This window comes from Cynocephalus volans, chromosome 10 (assembly GCF_027409185.1).
Source record: "Cynocephalus volans isolate mCynVol1 chromosome 10, mCynVol1.pri, whole genome shotgun sequence".
NCBI classification, from domain to species: domain Eukaryota; kingdom Metazoa; phylum Chordata; class Mammalia; order Dermoptera; family Cynocephalidae; genus Cynocephalus; species Cynocephalus volans.
This window is the reverse complement of record NC_084469.1, coordinates 2,801,842-2,818,616: the sequence shown is the minus strand read 5'-3', so window position 1 is coordinate 2,818,616 and position 16,775 is coordinate 2,801,842. Positions and strand designations below refer to the sequence as shown.

The following is a 16,775-nucleotide window of genomic DNA, read 5'->3' as shown; positions in this document are numbered from 1 at the left end:
CCGTCTTCTCCTTATTCTTTTATTGCTTGGTTCTGGAACGACTGTCTGGTTTTAACTGGTTTCTGGCATGCAGGCCCTTTTAGTGTGCACCTCTCAAGCCTCTGTGGAGGCTAAAGGGGCACAAAAATATATGTAGAATTTGGCTACATTCCTCTTGAGCCCAGTTGAGTAGAATTGGCTTGTGGACATAGCAGTATAAGTGACAAACAGAGAAAGCTGCGTTTGCAGGGCCACTGAATAAAGCTTTATTGCCAGTTAACTAAGAATACATGCTCTTTGAGGCAGCATAGACAACCAGAAACATCACCAAAGAGGGCGGTTTGCCCATGGAAATGGAAGAGGCAGTTTTGCAGCGGTGAGGGCTAGGGCACCCCTGCAAAATCAGAACACGTTGCAGATGGTCCCCTTTCCGGTCCTGCGTAGGGCCTTCCTCACTGGCTTTCTTGGCACCAGGCTGCCCAGCTCCAGTCCCTTCAGGATCCACCGGCGCTGAGGGTCTTCAGAAGCGGCCCGGGGGGCAGGGTGAGCAAGGCATACAGATGGTGCGTGGCACACAGACAGTGCGGGGCACACAGGGGGAGGATGCACAAGGCGGGCAGGAAGGCGTGGAGCGTGGGTTACAGGGCAACCTGCAGGAGAAAGCCACGGTAGGGCAGGATTAGTAGAGAAGCCCATTCTACTCCTGGAACTCAGCAGCAGCTCCTGCCCATTCTACTCCGGGATGCCTCTCAAACCCCTCCACTGTGTAACTTCTCCGTGCACCTTGCCAAACCCCAACCTCCATCGTCTTTGCCTGTGTTACTACAACAGCCTCATAACCGATCTCCCCAACCCCACTCTTGCCCCTCCTAACCATTGTCAATGCTGTGGCCAGAGTGGTCTTCTAAGGACACAGCTGAATCATGTCCCTCCCCTGCCTAAAACCTTCAGTGGTTCCCATTTGTGCTTAGGATGAAAAGCGGCTTCCTTAACAGGACCAGCATGATCCTGTTCCCACCTCTCGCCCCAGCCGCACCTCACAGTCCCGTTGCTGTCGGAGCCCCATGTACTCTGGCCTCCCTCCAGTCCCTCCGTGGACCACGTTGCTCAGGCCACCGACCTTGTGCCCTATTTCCTCCTCTTAGTGCACTCTTCCCTCTCCATCCACCTAACATGTCTTTGCTTCTTTAAGAGCTCAACTCAACTGTCACACCTCAAACCCTCCCCTGATCTCTCTGTGTCCAGCCCCCCTATGGCACCATGTGGCTCCTTCCATAGTGATTAGTAATTCTATTGTGGTCTGTCTCCCCTACTGGGCCGTGAGGTCAACAGCTGTGTGTATATGCCCACCCTGCATACCTGGCATGGAACAGGCACTTAATAAGAATATGTTGAATAAGATGAAACAATAAATTAAAATAGAATGAATCCAGGGTGAAAGGAAAGAGGATGATCTCAGAGACTGACAGGCCTGGGCTCAAAACCAGAAACAACACTCTGTATATTGGATGGAGACCAAATAGCTCAGAGATCCAATGGGCAGCCTGAAGACCACATATAGCCTGAAATGTGTTTCATTTGGCTGGCACTATGTTTTTTTTTAATGTTTTGAAAGTGTTCAAAGATCAGGAGAATTTACCACTTAAAAAGTCCAGATTCCTGGCTTCCCTTGAAGACCCAACAATACTGAACCTACATCTCCCATGGTAAAAATGGTCCTGAGAGGATGGCACTGCCCTCACTGGACAAGGTATGAGCTCCCTGGTGTCCCACAGTCCCCACATGAACCACGTCCCTCATGTATGTCACCGGTCCTTGCAAATGTTAAACTTTGCAACACTTGCTCTGAAGGATAAGATTCTGAATGACAGAGAGGCAGGCTCAATGTAGAATAAGAAACCACTACAACAGCAATCAGCCCGCCAGGTGCCCATGGGCTGGAGCCGTCCCCTATGCAGACAGCCACCATGTCCCGCTGATTCTACCTGCACAGCATCTGGGACTGGTGCCTCCACGACTTTGATTTGGGCTCTCCCCATTGATGACTCAGGCCATGGCCAGGGTCTCCTGAACAGTTTCCCTGCCTGGTCCTCCCTCTCTCTACTCAGTTCTTCCTACTGCCATCAAGGTGATCTTCCTAAAGGCAACTTAAGCTTTTATCAACTCAGCCAAGAAACGTTTACAGAGCGTCTACTCTGTGCCAAGTGCAGGGAGAAAATGTATTATATTGTCTCTGCATTCTAGCTGTTTACCATCCAGTTGGAAAGACAGGCGGTTAAGTAAATTCTATCATTTCCTCCTCAAAAACAAGTAAGTCCTCTCACTTGCCTATAAAATAAAGTCCTCCCTTCCCAGCATGACCGTCATGGTTCTCCATCAGTGGGCACCAAGTGACCTTTCCTGTCCTGCTTCCCACCACAGTCCAATTGCACTAAGCTACCTCTTGTCTTCTCGACATGCCAAAACTTCTCCCTGCAGTGTGCTCTCCAGCCACCTGTCTGCCCAGCTCCCTAACAGATGGAAACAATTTGAGAGCAGATGCCTTGTTGTCACTGATCTCAATGTCCTCCATACCACCTGGCATGTGGTAGGCACGTGGAAGGAGTCTGTCAACTTGGAATGGACCAGAGTAGTCCAGTGGGCCAGGTTCAGGGCAGCAGCGTGAACACAATTGCCTGACTTTCCTTGGAACATACCAGCCTCCTAGTGGCTTTTTAGCCATGACAGGTTCTAAGCTGATGGTCCCTTAAGGATAGTTCCAGCTGCTTCAGATCACCTCCCCCAGCCCTCGCACACATCTCTCTGTAGAGCCTCGGCTGGGCCCACGTACTTGCAGTCCTCGCTCTCCAGCAGGCTCCGGTACGTGTTGATCTCACACTCCAGCCGGGCCCGGACGTCCAGCAGCACCTGGTACTCCTGGTTCTGCCGCTCCAGGTCACAGCGGATCTCGGCCAGCTGGGCCTCCACGTTGGTGATCATGCACTGCAGCTGGGCCAGCTGCGAGCTGTAGCGGGCCTCAGTCTCTGTCAGTGTATTTTCCAGAGAGTTCCTCTAAAGCAAAGGAAAGATATAACCGTGAGAGGGGGAGCTATTTTCCATGGCTTGGTTCAAAGAACCAAGAAGAGCCAAGTCTCTCTTTGGTGTTGGAAATGACCCCTCCCTACCTAAGTCACTGCAAAAACTGAAGCCCAAAAAGGTCAGGGGACTTGTTCAAGGTTAAACAGCTGGTATATGATGGAACAAGGGTCTGAACCCAAGTCTTAAAACTGATCCTAAATCCCTTTTACAACCTCTGTTTGTCTTTGAGATTTGGATCTCAGGTTCACCAAGTACCTTCCCTATGGCATCATGACAACAGTGGTTTTCAACCCTGACTGCACATGAGAGTCATATGGGAGCCCTTTAAAAATACTCATGCCCAGGCCCCCCCTCCAAAGACTCTGGTTCAATTGGTCTGGAGAAGAACCCGGACACCAGAACTTCTAAAATCTCTTTGAGTGATATTGAGGACCACAGGTTGGGAAGGACAGGCTAACGAAGAATGAGCCTTCTCGGGGAGTTGTGTTTGACAGTGTCCACCTAACCCCCATCTGATTTGAGGCATGTCCCTTTTATCTCTGAGCTGGATTTTGGGAGAAGCTCCCCTCCTTGAAAGTTGGGCTGGGTGAGCACTGCAGAGCGGTGGCTGAAATCTGGGCCTCCTCTTCCTCCTTCCTAAATGCCTGCAGCCATGCTCAGTGCTGCCTCGGATCCAGAGCTGGGGAGAGGCGCCCACCCCGCAGCGCTCACCAGGCTGTGCTGGGCCTGCAGCTCGATCTCCAGCGTGTTCACAGTTCGTCTCAGATCAATGATGTCCGACTGGTAGCTCTGAAGCTGCTCAGAGCTTGTGGCCACCTGCTGGTTCAGCTCCTCCATCTGTAATGGGAAGAAGGAGAAGGCTGGGAGTGACTTTCCAGGGACACTGAGGAGACCAGCCCACCTGCAAGAGGCCCACCTGTGTGTTGAACCATTCCTCCACATCCTTGCGGTTGGTCTCCACCATGGTCTCATACTGACACCGCATCTCCTCCAGCATCCTGGTCAGGTCTACAGGGGGCGCAGCATCCACCTCGATGTTAAGGCGGTCCCCAAGCTGGCACCGAAGGGCATTAACTTCCTGAAAAGGCACAAGGACCCCAGGAGAAGGTGAAAATCACACAATTCCATCTCAACTCCCCAGGGAGACAAGAAAAGATGCAAAAAAAGATGCCAAAGATCTCAACATTGGAAGGACCCTTTGAGGACTGCAGTCCACTCTGCAGTATCTTGATGGTCTTCCAGCTCTGGCTGGACACCCCCATGATGGAAGGCTCACACCAACCCAACACTGCCTGTCACTTGCGTAAAAGCTAAGAGCAGTTTCAGAGTTTGTTTGATGCATTTGGGCTAAAATGGGAAACCTGCATCCCCAGCATTCCCAGTTACCCTCCCAGCCTGTGTTCACCTGGGAAGGGGGGCAGCAGGAGCCCAGCCTCACTTGGCCCAAGTTAGAGTGGGTGCCTCCCCAGGCTTGGCTGCCAAAGAGAGAAAGTTGTCACTGAGGCTGCCAGAGTGTGCAATAACTCCTCATTAGTGGCTTCTTGGTGCAGTTCCCAGTTCTCTGACTTAAGTGGCATGAGTCAAACGCCCTAGGGTGTTCAGTGAGTACACAGTGATTGATTGCTACTTTATACTTAAGCCTAAGGGAACCCAGCCAGGATTCAGAGGCACTTGTTCATTCAAATTCCAAGTCAGTAAGTTGCGAGTCAACCCAGGAAAAACACCATAGCTCAGGTGGGCTTTACAGCACATGGGTTCCCAGGACAAAGGTCTTTCCCTCCCAGGACCTGCAGGAGATGAGGAAATGCCAGAAAGTAAAGGATTTGCCTGTGGCTTCAGCTTAAGTATATTACATGCAAACAGAAGAGAAGAAGGGAGACAAGGATGGGATAGAAAAGAGAAGAAAATCCCTGCAGTTCAACTCTCCCTTGGAAGAGGTAGGGCCCCTCCCCCCCCCCAGCAATGTAGCCTGGCAGAGAGGGACAGGACATTTGATGTGAGTTGCAGAAAATAACCTATTCCTGTCCCTGGTGCACCACTCTACCTCTAGTATGTGACTGTCATGAGAAAACAAATGCAGTTGTCACAAGCAAGTATCTGGCAGTCACACTCCTCCAGGAAATGACGAAGGGAAAGGGACTATATTTCTGAGCACCTATTACATGACAAGGGTTTAATATCCATGGCCTGGGTCATACCCATGATCCATATCATACCCATTAAATTCTCACAATAACCCTATATAGCACTGTATCCCCGTTTTGCAGATGAGGAAGCTCAGAAAGTTTACATAAACTGGACAAAGTCACAGAAACGATACAGGACAGGCCCAGCAATTTCAACCCACATGTATCCAACCCCAAACTGCAGGGCCATTCAGCGTGACTTCTGGCCTCACCTCCTCATGGTTGCTCTTGAGGCAGAGCAGCTCCTCCTTCAGCGACTCCACCTGGGCCTCCAGGTCGGCCTTGCACAGGGTCAGATCGTCCAGGATCCTGCGCAGGCCATTGATGTCCGACTCCACTAGCTGCCGCAGGGACAGTTCCGTCTCATACCTGCCCAAGGACAGGGTCAGCAACTGAGGGGTGGAGCTGAATACAGAACTCAGGGAAGGCCTTGAGCTGCCGGTGCTTTCCAACCCTCTGCGAAACTAATGGACAGCTGCCCCAAGAGTGTGCAGGGAGATGCCTCCCACTATCCCCCAGTCCCCTGGCCAAACTCACTTGGTCCTGAAATCGTCAGCAGCCAGCTTGGCATTATCAATGTTCACGACTATCCTGGCATTCTCCGCCTTGGTGCACAGAACCTGTGGGCCAAGACATACGGAGAGGGTTATTCCAGGATAAGTAAAAAGAATCTGAATGAGAAGTCAGTAGCAAAAGCAGGGCTCAGCAGCCCCACAGCCATCCCCGCAGAGGCCCTTCTCCCCTGGAATTCTAGGGGATATTTAGTCCTTGGAGAACTTGAGATTTACTTTTTAAGCACCTAGGTCTTCGTAAAGGCAAACACCCCATGTTGGATGCAGTGAGCAATGTAGAAGGAAAGAATCTCATTATGTCGAAAGTCACTCATGTGACAGTTTAGAAGGGTCCTTGATATTTGCTGAAAACTAACCAGGTACCAGGGGCTTTCCAGGCACTTTGCCTGCATCATCTCACTGAATCCTCTTGACAACCCCATTAGATAAGGATCATCGTTATCCCCACTTTACAGATAAGGAAACTAAGACCTGGGGAAGGGAAGGGACTTCCCAAAGTCATGCAATGAGTTAATGATAGAACTGAGACTAGATCCCAGGTCTCTTTCCATGTTAAGGGCGCTGGCTAAAAGTTCAAATTATGCAATAATCCTACGCCCTAGGGAGGTGTCTTTTACCTAAACATAACTTAATAAGTTAATGAGGTTTGCATCTAGAATGCCAGCTAGCCAGCTTACCTTCCTGGCGAGCCCGTTCACCATTTGCTCTTACCTTCTGCTGGAGCTCCTCGATGGTCCTGAAATAAGACTGGTAGTCAGGACACATGGTGACCACCTGGGCCTGGCAAGCCTCTTGGATCTTGCTCTCCAGCTCCGCGTTCTCCCGCTCCAGCTGGCGCACCTTCTCCAGGTAGTTGGCCAGGCGGTCGTTCAGGAACTGCATGGTCTCCTTCTCGCTGCCATTGAAGGCCCCTTCACAGTACCAGCCACAGGTAACCATGGAGCTAGAGATGCCGCTGGCTGGCCAACAGCTGCTGGGCCAACAGGAGCTGGACAGGTAGGTCTTGGAGAGGCAATTGGATGGCCGGTAGGTGGTGGGCATGCAGACAGAAGGCATGTGTGTCGTGGGCTGGCGGGCATAGCCCAGGCACAGCTCAGACCGGCAGTTCACGTTCCCAGAGCAGACAGAGAAAGGCCGGGGGCAGCTCTTGACAGAGGTTTGCGAGCTGTTGGTCACACAGTAGCTGGATGTCATGTTGGGGAGGCCCTTTCTCCTCAGCTGCAGCTTCCTCAGTGTCTACAGACCCCATCCTGCCCAGGCCTTTTATACCCTTGGAGTGAGGGGCTCCCCATGGGAAGTCATCATGGAGTGATGGTGACGTTTACAGTCGGTCCCAGAAGAAACTGCTAATTAATTTGTAATTTGGTTTCCAATGAGGAGTTCCTTTCCTCATAAAGAGGCCAAACGTGTCATTGGGCTAAAGAAGGACTCAGGGCTGCTGTCATTGATCACCAGGAGAGAACTTCAGGACACATCTTCAAAGGATAACTCCATGCCCGTACCCTCATTACCAGGGTGGGGCTGCCAGGACATGGCCACAGCCTGGCCCAGTGCCACCATTGGCCTAGCCCACCACGGCCCGCCCGCTCCATCCCTGAGAAGGGCTGCATGTCTGTGGGACCGCAGCTGGTCCCCTTGATGAAAGCATTCCCTGTGGGAAGAGGAAATGTGTGGGTGACAGAAGCTACACCGATACTGGCAGGGCTATAAATCCAGGGAGAGAGGAAAAAGAACCTCGGAGCCTTCTCACATGCCTCACCTTCCGACCAGGGAAGAAACTGAGCCCAAGATACAGGCAGAAAGCCCGAGAATCTAGGACATCTTTTCAGCTGGACCTTTCTCTTGGAAAAGCAGATCAATATCACGAACCTGCCATGAGGCAGGTGCTCTTGACCACCTCTGGATCCTCCACTCAGTCATGACAGCACCATGTACAGAGTTGTCATGTGTCCCTTTATTGTTTATTCAACAGGCTGGGCTTGAACAGGTAGGAACAGGCTCTACTTTTACTCCCTGGAAAGGTGGACAGGGAGGGCACCCCTCAGGACCGCAGAGAATGTAAGCCGTGTGCGTCAGCTCCCTTGAGAAGTGACACTCCGTAGCCCTGGGATGGGCTAAGCCAGCAGTTAGGGAGCAGGTGTCCCCAATTACAGACATCTTGGGCATTCTCTTACGAGAGCAGCAAGCTAGACCAGTGGGTTTCAGTCCTACTACAAAAGCCATGAGATCACATACTTTACATATAATATGTGTATGTCTCAATATTGATATTCCAATAATGTTGGGGTATAAGTACTTGTCTTATTTGTCATATATTCCCAGAGGTGTTGGTAAGGGGACAGGACAGGGAAAACGCCACCCAGCCCTTTCATCACTTAAAGAAAAACCAAGATAGAGATGCTGCCTTCTAACTTGCCTTGTGAGGCAAGTGACCTTGGCAAAGTCACTTTGCCTCTCTGGGCTTCAGTCACCTCGTGCAAATCAAAAGGGTTAGATTAAGTAATCTCACAGTTCGATTCCCTGCAACAGCATAAATTCCAGTATCTTCTTCTGGATTAATTGCTTAGGGAAGACTGTGGTATCAGATGGAAGGGGATATGGTGGTTAATACCCACCACAGGGAGTGAGACTCACCAGGCCGGCCCTCAAAATCATGGCCAGCACTTACTGAGCGTGCGTGAGGGCCAGCACTGGGCTGGGTGCTGGGCACTGATTTACCCATTTAATCCTCACTCCCAAAAAACTATAAGATAATTATTGTAATAAGGTGTAGCAGTGGTTCTCAAAGTGCAGTCCTCAGACCAGCAGCATCAACATCACTCAGGAATACGTTACCGATGCAGTCTTCAGGCCCACCCCAGACCTACTAGATCAGAAACCCTGAGGGTGGGGCCCAGGGGTCTGTGTTTAGCAAGTCCTCCGGGTGGTTTTGAGAGCCACTGAAGCAGAGGAGCATATACACGAGGGTACTTCAAAAAGTTCATGGAAAGATTCGTATTATCTTTGAATTCTATTTTTCCATAAACTTTTTGAAGTACCCTCGTGTATTTTAAGAGTTGCCACGAGAATTCCTCTTGCAGGAAAAACTGTCTTTACTTGGAAAAAACACATTGATGAGTTCTTGGGGTAAAAGTTGGGACCCCAAGTGCCTCGATTTGGCTGACAAGACATCAGAGGGAGAAAGAAGAGAAGCATTTGAAGTTCACAGGGTGATCGTGGAAGGAAGGGAGGAGGAGGAGAGGAGGTCAGGAGCTAGGAGGAGAGGCGCCAGAAAGGTGGAAAGATGCTGTCAGTGTGTGACGTGGCTCCACCCCCTGGTCCCCAAGAAATCTTTAGCAAAGTCTGCTAAATTCAAACGCTTGGTATGAGCAGTGGTTTACATTATGAATTAAAGACTGAGTTTCACCTGAGAGTGATTGATAGAGGAGAGTAGCAGTGTTCAAAGCCACAGAAGACCGTGGTTCCAGCCCATAGACCACATCTGGAGTGTGTCTCCCAGGTGGAGAAGTGGGGGCTGGGAAAGGTAACCACAGAGCAAGGGGCGGCACAGTCGGTTTTCAGACCCAGACCCATCTGACCCAAAGCCTTCCCTCTATACCCCAACCTCTCTGAGGCCAAAGTAAACTATTGGGCAAATAAGGTTAGGGGGAGAAGGGAGAGTGATGCCAAAGAAGTGGGAGAAAACAAGAATGAAATGCTGGGGAAAGTTAAACGCTAAATAGGTCCAGGATGAAGGGCCTATTTAAAGAAGGGCAGATGGACGCCTGAGCGGGTCTGGCCCAAGACCCTCTCCCTCCTCCCACTCCCCGGCTGAAAATCAGACGCTCCTTCTGTTAGGGGAAAAAAAAAAAAAAAAGCAGAATAACCCCAGAGAAAAGACTTACAAAAACTGAGTTTAAGCAATTCTACCATCCAAAAAGCCAGTTTGCCAAATGCCCATACACACAGCACTTTCTATCAGCTTTTCAGTGTCTCCTCATTAAATATAAACAAAAGGATCACCAGACATTTGAGGGAAGCTTCCAACATTAAAAACAAAACAGAGATGAAGTAAAACAAACTATAAAAAGGAAATTGGGGAAAACAGAAACAATGTAGAATCTAAAACTATATATCTATATATATAGATAGATAGATAGATAGATAGATAGATAGATAGATAGATAGATAGATAGATAGATAGATTTATTTTTTTTTTTTTTTAGTAGTAACCTATAGTAGTTACGTCATGAAACAAGAGCTGGATGTTATAAAAATAAATAGAAAACAAAAAATGGCTCTTTGGAAACAAAAATATGATAACTGAAATTAGAAATTCAGTTCAAAATGTTTGAAATCAAAGGACAGAGAAAAGGCAGGACTGAGTAATAGTCAAAAGTACAGTAGGAATCAGACCTGAGAGTATTAAAGTCTATGTCAGGGCTGAGCCCTCATCCTCCCAGTAGTGTTGCCAAAAGACCCTTCGTCTAATAAAGGAGCTCTCATCCCTGGCTGCACGTAAGGATCACCTAAAGGGCTTTCGAGAATCCCTGTGCCAGATCATATCTTAGATGAAACAAACCAGAATTTCTGGGGTCAGAGCAGGCATCAGTGTTTTGTTAAGCTCTCTAGCTCATTTAATGTGCAGCCAAGTTTGAGAACACAGCATTATAATTAAAGAGCACAAACAATGAAGCTGGTGGTAATTAGAGGCAGGGTTACACATGATCTGGGTAGCTCCATCTTGGAGGGAGTTAGGATAGATTCAAAGAGGTTTATGCTGCAAAGAATGCCATGAAGAAGAGTGTAACATGTAAAACAGAGGTTATTGGAGCCTGTGTGCTCAAGACAGCATCTGTTCACTGCCAACTGTGACTTCTCCCACTGACTTCAGTCATAACCAGAATTAGATAACAAATCATGTAACCGCATCTCCACTTTAGCTGGCCTGGTTATTCTGGGCACTGCTGACTAGAAGGAAACCGCAGAATTGAAACTCTGGACAGGGAAAAGATAAGCGTGCACCCTCAGAGCAACCCAGGCACCAGCTAGAGGAGAGTCAATATTGACAGATTTCAAATTTCCAGTATATGCTCAGCAAAGCATCAGGGACTTTACAGCGTGTCATGTTCCCAAGTTTACTGAGGAGGAAACAGACTCAGAAAGGACTACGACCTGCTAAAGCTCCCATGTGCAGTTAGTGGTGGGGTGGGAATTTGAACCCAGGTCAGCCTGACTCCACATTCTGAGCCCACATTTGATACCTAATGTCAGGACCTGCTTTAGCTGGCCTCCTCCCACCACTGAAGTACAAAGGAAAAGAAATAGTAAGTGAGCGTCCTTCCTGTCCCGTCCCAAGGCCTCCCTCCCACGCAGACCAATCCTACCCCTGGTGCCTAACACACACTGCCTGGCACAGGTTGGCACTTGGTAAGGGTTTGTGGAATGGACTGAATGATCCTGAGACCGCCACCCCCTTCAGGTGCCTGAGCCTCAGCAAAACCAGCCACAGAGTTCCTAGAAGACCGGAGGGGAGGTGGCACAGGATGCCAGGAGCGAGAGGGCTGGCAGAAACCAAAAGCCCAGGCTCTCCTTAATGGAGAGATAGAAAGGGGAGGATTTTGCATCTGGGTCAGGGTGAGCTAAACAGACACGCTTAAGGGGCAGGCGTCTCAGGCTCGCCTCGGCCAGGATCGTTCACCAATCTGTTCTCCACCCTGGGCACTGCTGCAGCCCAACACCACTGACGTTGCTTAGCAGGTGCTCTTGGCATCTTACGAGGAATACATGGCCATCTGGAGTCAACCTGCCTTTCTTTCTAGCTTAGAAAGTCTGGCCTTCAGCCTTCTCCCTTTCCCTTTGGGACTGATGGAAGTTGGTATTGGCCTGGTCTATTTGGGGAGAACATTCTGGACACAAATGAGACCAAGATGCTGGGAACTTCCACAACCGTGTGCCTTGTTGTACTCCTCATCAGATGCCAAGAGGACGCAAGAACATGTGTGAGCCTGTTAGAGACAGGAATCTCTGAATTAAGGTGGAAGTCTCAACGGCAGGCTCCCTCTCCATCTCCTGCTTGTGATGGGAGCTGGATCGTTAAGGGGACTTGCTGAACTGGAAGGGTGGCATGAAAGGACTATAATAAAAGAGAGGGTTGATGTAAATGCACCCTTAAAAGTCCCCTGGGTGTAGAACAGCATATCGCCTCTCTTACGAGGATCACAGACATGAGGCTGATAATAATAAAGTGGCCTAAAATGCTTCACTTTGTATTGACCTCAGTTTCATCCATCCTACTCTGGGATCCAGGTGACCTAGATAGTAGGAGAGGTCTAGAAATACCTGTCACCACATTGGGATCTTGGAGAAAGGTCTTCATCAGGAAAGCCAAGCAAAGAGTCTCACTGTAGGCCTCTACCCGCCCCACACAGGGCATAGTGACCTTGGAATCCCCAGGGTCACACCGGATCAGACATCCCCCATGTATCTGTCCAAGAGTCACCCTCTGATACCAACAGAGACAAACCCACAACACCAGACAGTGTGAATTAGGCATCAGGAGCCAGAGCAAATGCACTTTATTGTTCTGCCAATAGAAGCCACTGGAACAATCCAGAAGGAAAACCTGACCCTGGAGGCAGCCTGAGAACAGAGACCCTGGCACCCATTGAAATGCTGAGGAGTTGAGGCCTTCAGGGGCAGCCAGCTTTAGTGACAGGCTTTGAGATACTCTAAGGTTGGTTATGGGCCTGGGCACTGCACGAAGAGAGATGATTGGACTGTAAGGGTTAGGGTTGAGCAGAGGCCAGGTCCAGCCTTGGAGACAATGGCCTTGGCCTTCTGGGCCAGCCGCTCTCAGAATCGGCCCCCCGGGCAAGGAATACAAACAGGACGGGGGCTGCAAGTCATGCGGGCTATGCCAGGAGGACCACAGGAGGCTGCAGGAAGACAGGGGAGGCATGCCTTAGAGGGCGAGTAGTCAGGGGCACACGGGTTACACGGCAACCTGGAAGAAAGAAAAAGTCAAATTACTATGATTTTCCAGTTGCTGTTTTCAATAACTCAGAGTAGATCCCAGAATAGACAAACTGGAAGACACCTGAAAAATCACCTATTTCTGCCACCTTATTTTACCAAAGGGGAAACAGAGATCCAGAGAGGAAAAGGGGCTTACTAGAGTAACAAAACCAGAAGTAAATAAAGCCCAGTGCTCCTGATTCCAAACACCAGGCTTTTTCCAGGCACCACACTGTCTCCCCAGAACTTTGCAGATTGCATTCAGAAGGCAGAAGGACATGCAGCGATACTCACTTGCAGTCCTCGCTCTCCAGCAGGGTCCGGTACGTGTTGATCTCACACTCCAGCCGGGCCCGGACGTCCAGCAGCACCTGGTACTCCTGGTTCTGCCGCTCCAGGTCACAGCGGATCTCAGCCAGCTGGGACTCCACGTTGGTGATCATGCACTGCAGCTGGGCCAGCTGCGAGCTGTAGCGAGTCTCCGTCTCCACCAGGGTAGATTCCAGAGCATCTCTCTGTGAGGGCAAGGGTTGCATAGAGAGGAAGAAGGTTAGAGGTCAGAGAAGGAACAAGGAAGACTTATCTGGGTCTCCATGAGGTTTCAGAACCCAAGAACAGCTCAGAGAATCACTTTGAGCTGGGATGAACCACAATCAGAGATCTCATTTGAGATGAGCCAATTAGCCCCTGGAGTCTCCTTGCTCTAGTGAGCATCTCCCTACTTATGACATCTCTGAATAACTGATAACTACTGAGAAGATGTATCTGCTTACACAAATAGAGGAGCTGCCAGGACATGTCGCTGCTAGAAGCCACTGGGGCATTTGTGATTGAGGCTGGGCCCTCATTCCCTCTTCTCTGCACAGAGTATCACTGATAAGAAACTTGAACCCCTGGAGCCTGCCTGTGTGGTCAGAGCATGGAAGCCAGGGGGCTAGTGTGCAGCTCTACTTGGTCCAGCAGCAGCTATGCCTGCTTCAGGACTCACCATGCTGTGTTGGGCCTGTAGCTCGATCTCCAGGGTGTTGACATTGCGCCTCAGCTCAATGATCTCTGCCTGGCAGGACTGCAGCTGCTCCGAACTGGACACCACCTGCTGGTTCAGCTCCTGGGTCTGAAACACACACACACGAGACCTGGTCAGAAACACTAGGGACTCAGCTTCAGAGCCCTACAGGAGGCTACTTGGAATCACGAGCCAAGAAGGACCTTCCCATTATCCAGTCCAACCCATTCATTTCACACCTGAGGACATTGTTTCTTAGAGGACAGCAACCTGCCCAAGGTTGCATAGTAAGGTCAAAACAAAGTGGGGATTCAAACTCAGGCATCTTGATTCAGAGCCCAGAGTCACCTCCCAGTGACCTGCCATGTACCTCTGTTGCACTGACTGTTTCCAGGTGCCTACCTGGGTGTCAAACCAATCTTCAGCATCCTGGCGGTTATTCTCCACCAGGGTCTCATACTGGCACCTCATCTCATCCAGAACACGGTTCAAGTCAACAGGCGGGGCCGCATCCACCTCGACGTTGAGCCGGTCACCAAGCTGGCAACGTAGTGAGTTCACTTCCTGTGGCACAGACCAGGGTCAGCATTAACTTTCCCAGCTGGCTGCCTTGCTCGCCTCCTCCCAGGCTCACCTGCTCCTCATGCTCCTCTGCTCCCCTATGCTCACCTCCTCATGGTTCTTCTTGAGGCAGAGAAGCTCCTCCTTCAGAGACTCCACCTGGGCCTCCAGGTCAGACTTGCACAGGGTCAGATCATCCAGAATCCTGCGCAGGCCGTTGATGTCAGCCTCCACCAGCTGCCGCAGGGACACCTCCGTCTCGTACCTGCAGGTGCAGAACAGAGCAGCTGCAGCTACATTTCCTCTTTGTATCTAAGTCAGGTCTCACCCCAGACTGGCCTGCACTGTGAGTCCTGCCTCCATGCCTCAGCAACTGAGTGCAGCCAAGACCTTGAGTGCTGGTATCACCAGTGGCCCGTTCTACCAGCCCCAACCACAGAGCAAGCAGGACAACTCACTTGGTCCTGAAGTCATCTGCAGCCAGCTTGGCATTGTCGATCTGCACCACCAGCCTAGAGTTCTCTGCCTTGCTGCACAAGGTCTGGGGACAGAAAGAAGTGGCTTCAGTGCAAGAAAGGACATTCTGCTGGTTGGAGCTCCCCAAAGCTGGCAGAGGCTGCCTCTGGAGGGAGAGAGGGCTCCATCCTGGACTCCTGACATCTAAGGCTCCATGAGGGCTTGTGGCCATGCTGTAGTTATCAGACTGTGGAACCTCTTAGGTCCCTTCCAATGCAGTGCATCCGTGACCTGTAACCCAGGGTTGGAGGGAAAGGCATGGACAAACTACAAGAAAGGCCGAGAATGGTGGCACAAGACTTCTTCCTGCCTATCTGTCTGCCTGTCTTCCAGGCCTGCTGAGGGCCTAGAGCAGGCCGTTGCCAACAGTATACCCTGTGAGCCAGCTGTGACTCTCAAGGGATGTAGACTCCAACAGGTGCTTCCTTCCCTGAGTTATTTATGGGAGACCTGATCAGCACTAAACACATCAAATCCAATTCCCTCACCTTAGGAAAATGAGGAAATTAAAACTCAGAGGGGTGGGCAGTGGTACCAAAGGTTCTACAACCAGTTAGTTCATAGAGCCTGTGTTCAAGCTCTGGCTCCACACGATCTGCCATCTGGTTTGCTCAACCAGCCAGCCTGAGCCTCAATGTTCTCATCTGTATAATGGACTAACGATACCTCCCTCATAAGAGTGTTGGGAGGAGCAAATGAGGGCACAGATGTGAACATGCTTGTGATCTTCAAAGTGCCCCATGGGAGCAGAGCTACCATCACACATGTTCTGGCTTCCAATGCAGTGCTGGTGACACCAGGCCCCTGGGCAGCCAAAGCCACTCTGAACTTCTTACCTTCTTCTGGAGCTCCTCGATGGTCCGGAAGTAGGACTGGTAGTCAGGGCACATGTAGGGTACCTGCTGCTCAGACCACTCGCGGATACGACTCTCCAGCTCTGCGTTCTCCTGCTCCAGCTGGCGCACCTTCTCCAGGTAGCTGGCCAGGCGATCATTCAGGAACTGCATCGTCTCCTTCTCATTGCCGGTAAGGATGCCCTCCCCAAACCAGCCCCCACCCATGCTGTAGCTGGTGGGCAAGCCTCCAACAGGGAGGCAGAGAGCAGGGAGGCAGCTGGAGGCCCTGTAGCTGCTTCTGCCCAGCCCAGCGGAGCATGCAGAGAAGCTTCGGGCCCCCCGGGAGACACTTGGGAGCTGGCAAGAGCTGCTAGAGAACATCGTGGACACACGAGTGGATCCCCCACCACCCCTTCCTGGGCTCTTGAGAGACCCTGCAGTGAAGCTGGTCTTGAGGCATTTGGAAGCCATGGCTTCAGCAGCCCACACGCAGTGACAGATCTCTAAGGCCAGACACCCCCAATGTGGAGAAGCAGCTCATCACTCCTGATTTATATCTCTGCCCCCGTGGGCGTGGGTTGGCCTTCTCAAAGTATTTTCTACCTCATTAAAGTTAATACCACTTTCTATTAAAATCTCTCATTAGCCTGTTATTTAGCTTCCTGTGAACATTTCCCGGCCTCATAAAACAGGAGCCCCATTGGACTGGTGGCTACGTGGAGACTCACCTCCACCACCCCACGTAGCTGGGAAGACCGAGCCTCCGTCAGTTCTTCAAAGGGGCCTGTCATCAGAGCCCAGACCGCAGCCTCCTTGTTAAGCAGGCGTGGGAGTCCAGCCACTGTCCTGACTTTCTCCAGCTTTGTCTCCTTTTATGGGCCCAAGGGCTTAGAGGAGGCCTCTGGGTTGGCTCCCGGGAGAGGGAAGAGCAAACCTGGCTGTTGCAGGGAGACAGGTCTCATGGCCAAGGAGACACAGAAGGCTCTTCAATAAGCCCAGAAGATACGGCTAGTTTCCCCAGGACTGTTCTGGTTTTAGTGCTGAA

At 50.8% G+C, this 16,775-nt stretch overlaps 2 protein-coding genes across 2 annotated transcripts; both read right to left on the bottom strand.

The window, feature by feature from the left end:
* Positions 1-240: 240 nt before the first annotated feature.
* Positions 241-7,009, bottom strand: KRT32 (keratin 32). The gene is made up of 7 exons (XM_063113175.1): positions 6,527-7,009; positions 5,781-5,863; positions 5,456-5,612; positions 3,974-4,135; positions 3,769-3,894; positions 2,810-3,030; positions 241-629 (listed from the first exon to the last, which is right to left on the bottom strand). Exons 1-7 carry the CDS (start codon positions 7,007-7,009, stop codon positions 500-502), a joined length of 1,362 nt encoding a protein of 453 aa, XP_062969245.1. The 3' UTR covers positions 241-499.
* A 5,344-nt stretch (positions 7,010-12,353) lies between these two features.
* Positions 12,354-16,234, bottom strand: KRT35 (keratin 35). Its single transcript, XM_063113264.1, has 7 exons — positions 15,731-16,234; positions 14,837-14,919; positions 14,487-14,643; positions 14,220-14,381; positions 13,800-13,925; positions 13,106-13,326; positions 12,354-12,800 (listed from the first exon to the last, which is right to left on the bottom strand). The coding sequence occupies exons 1-7, from the start codon at positions 16,199-16,201 to the stop codon at positions 12,650-12,652; spliced, it is 1,371 nt and encodes a 456-aa protein (XP_062969334.1). The 5' UTR covers positions 16,202-16,234; the 3' UTR covers positions 12,354-12,649.
* Between the last annotated feature and the right edge of the window lie 541 nt (positions 16,235-16,775).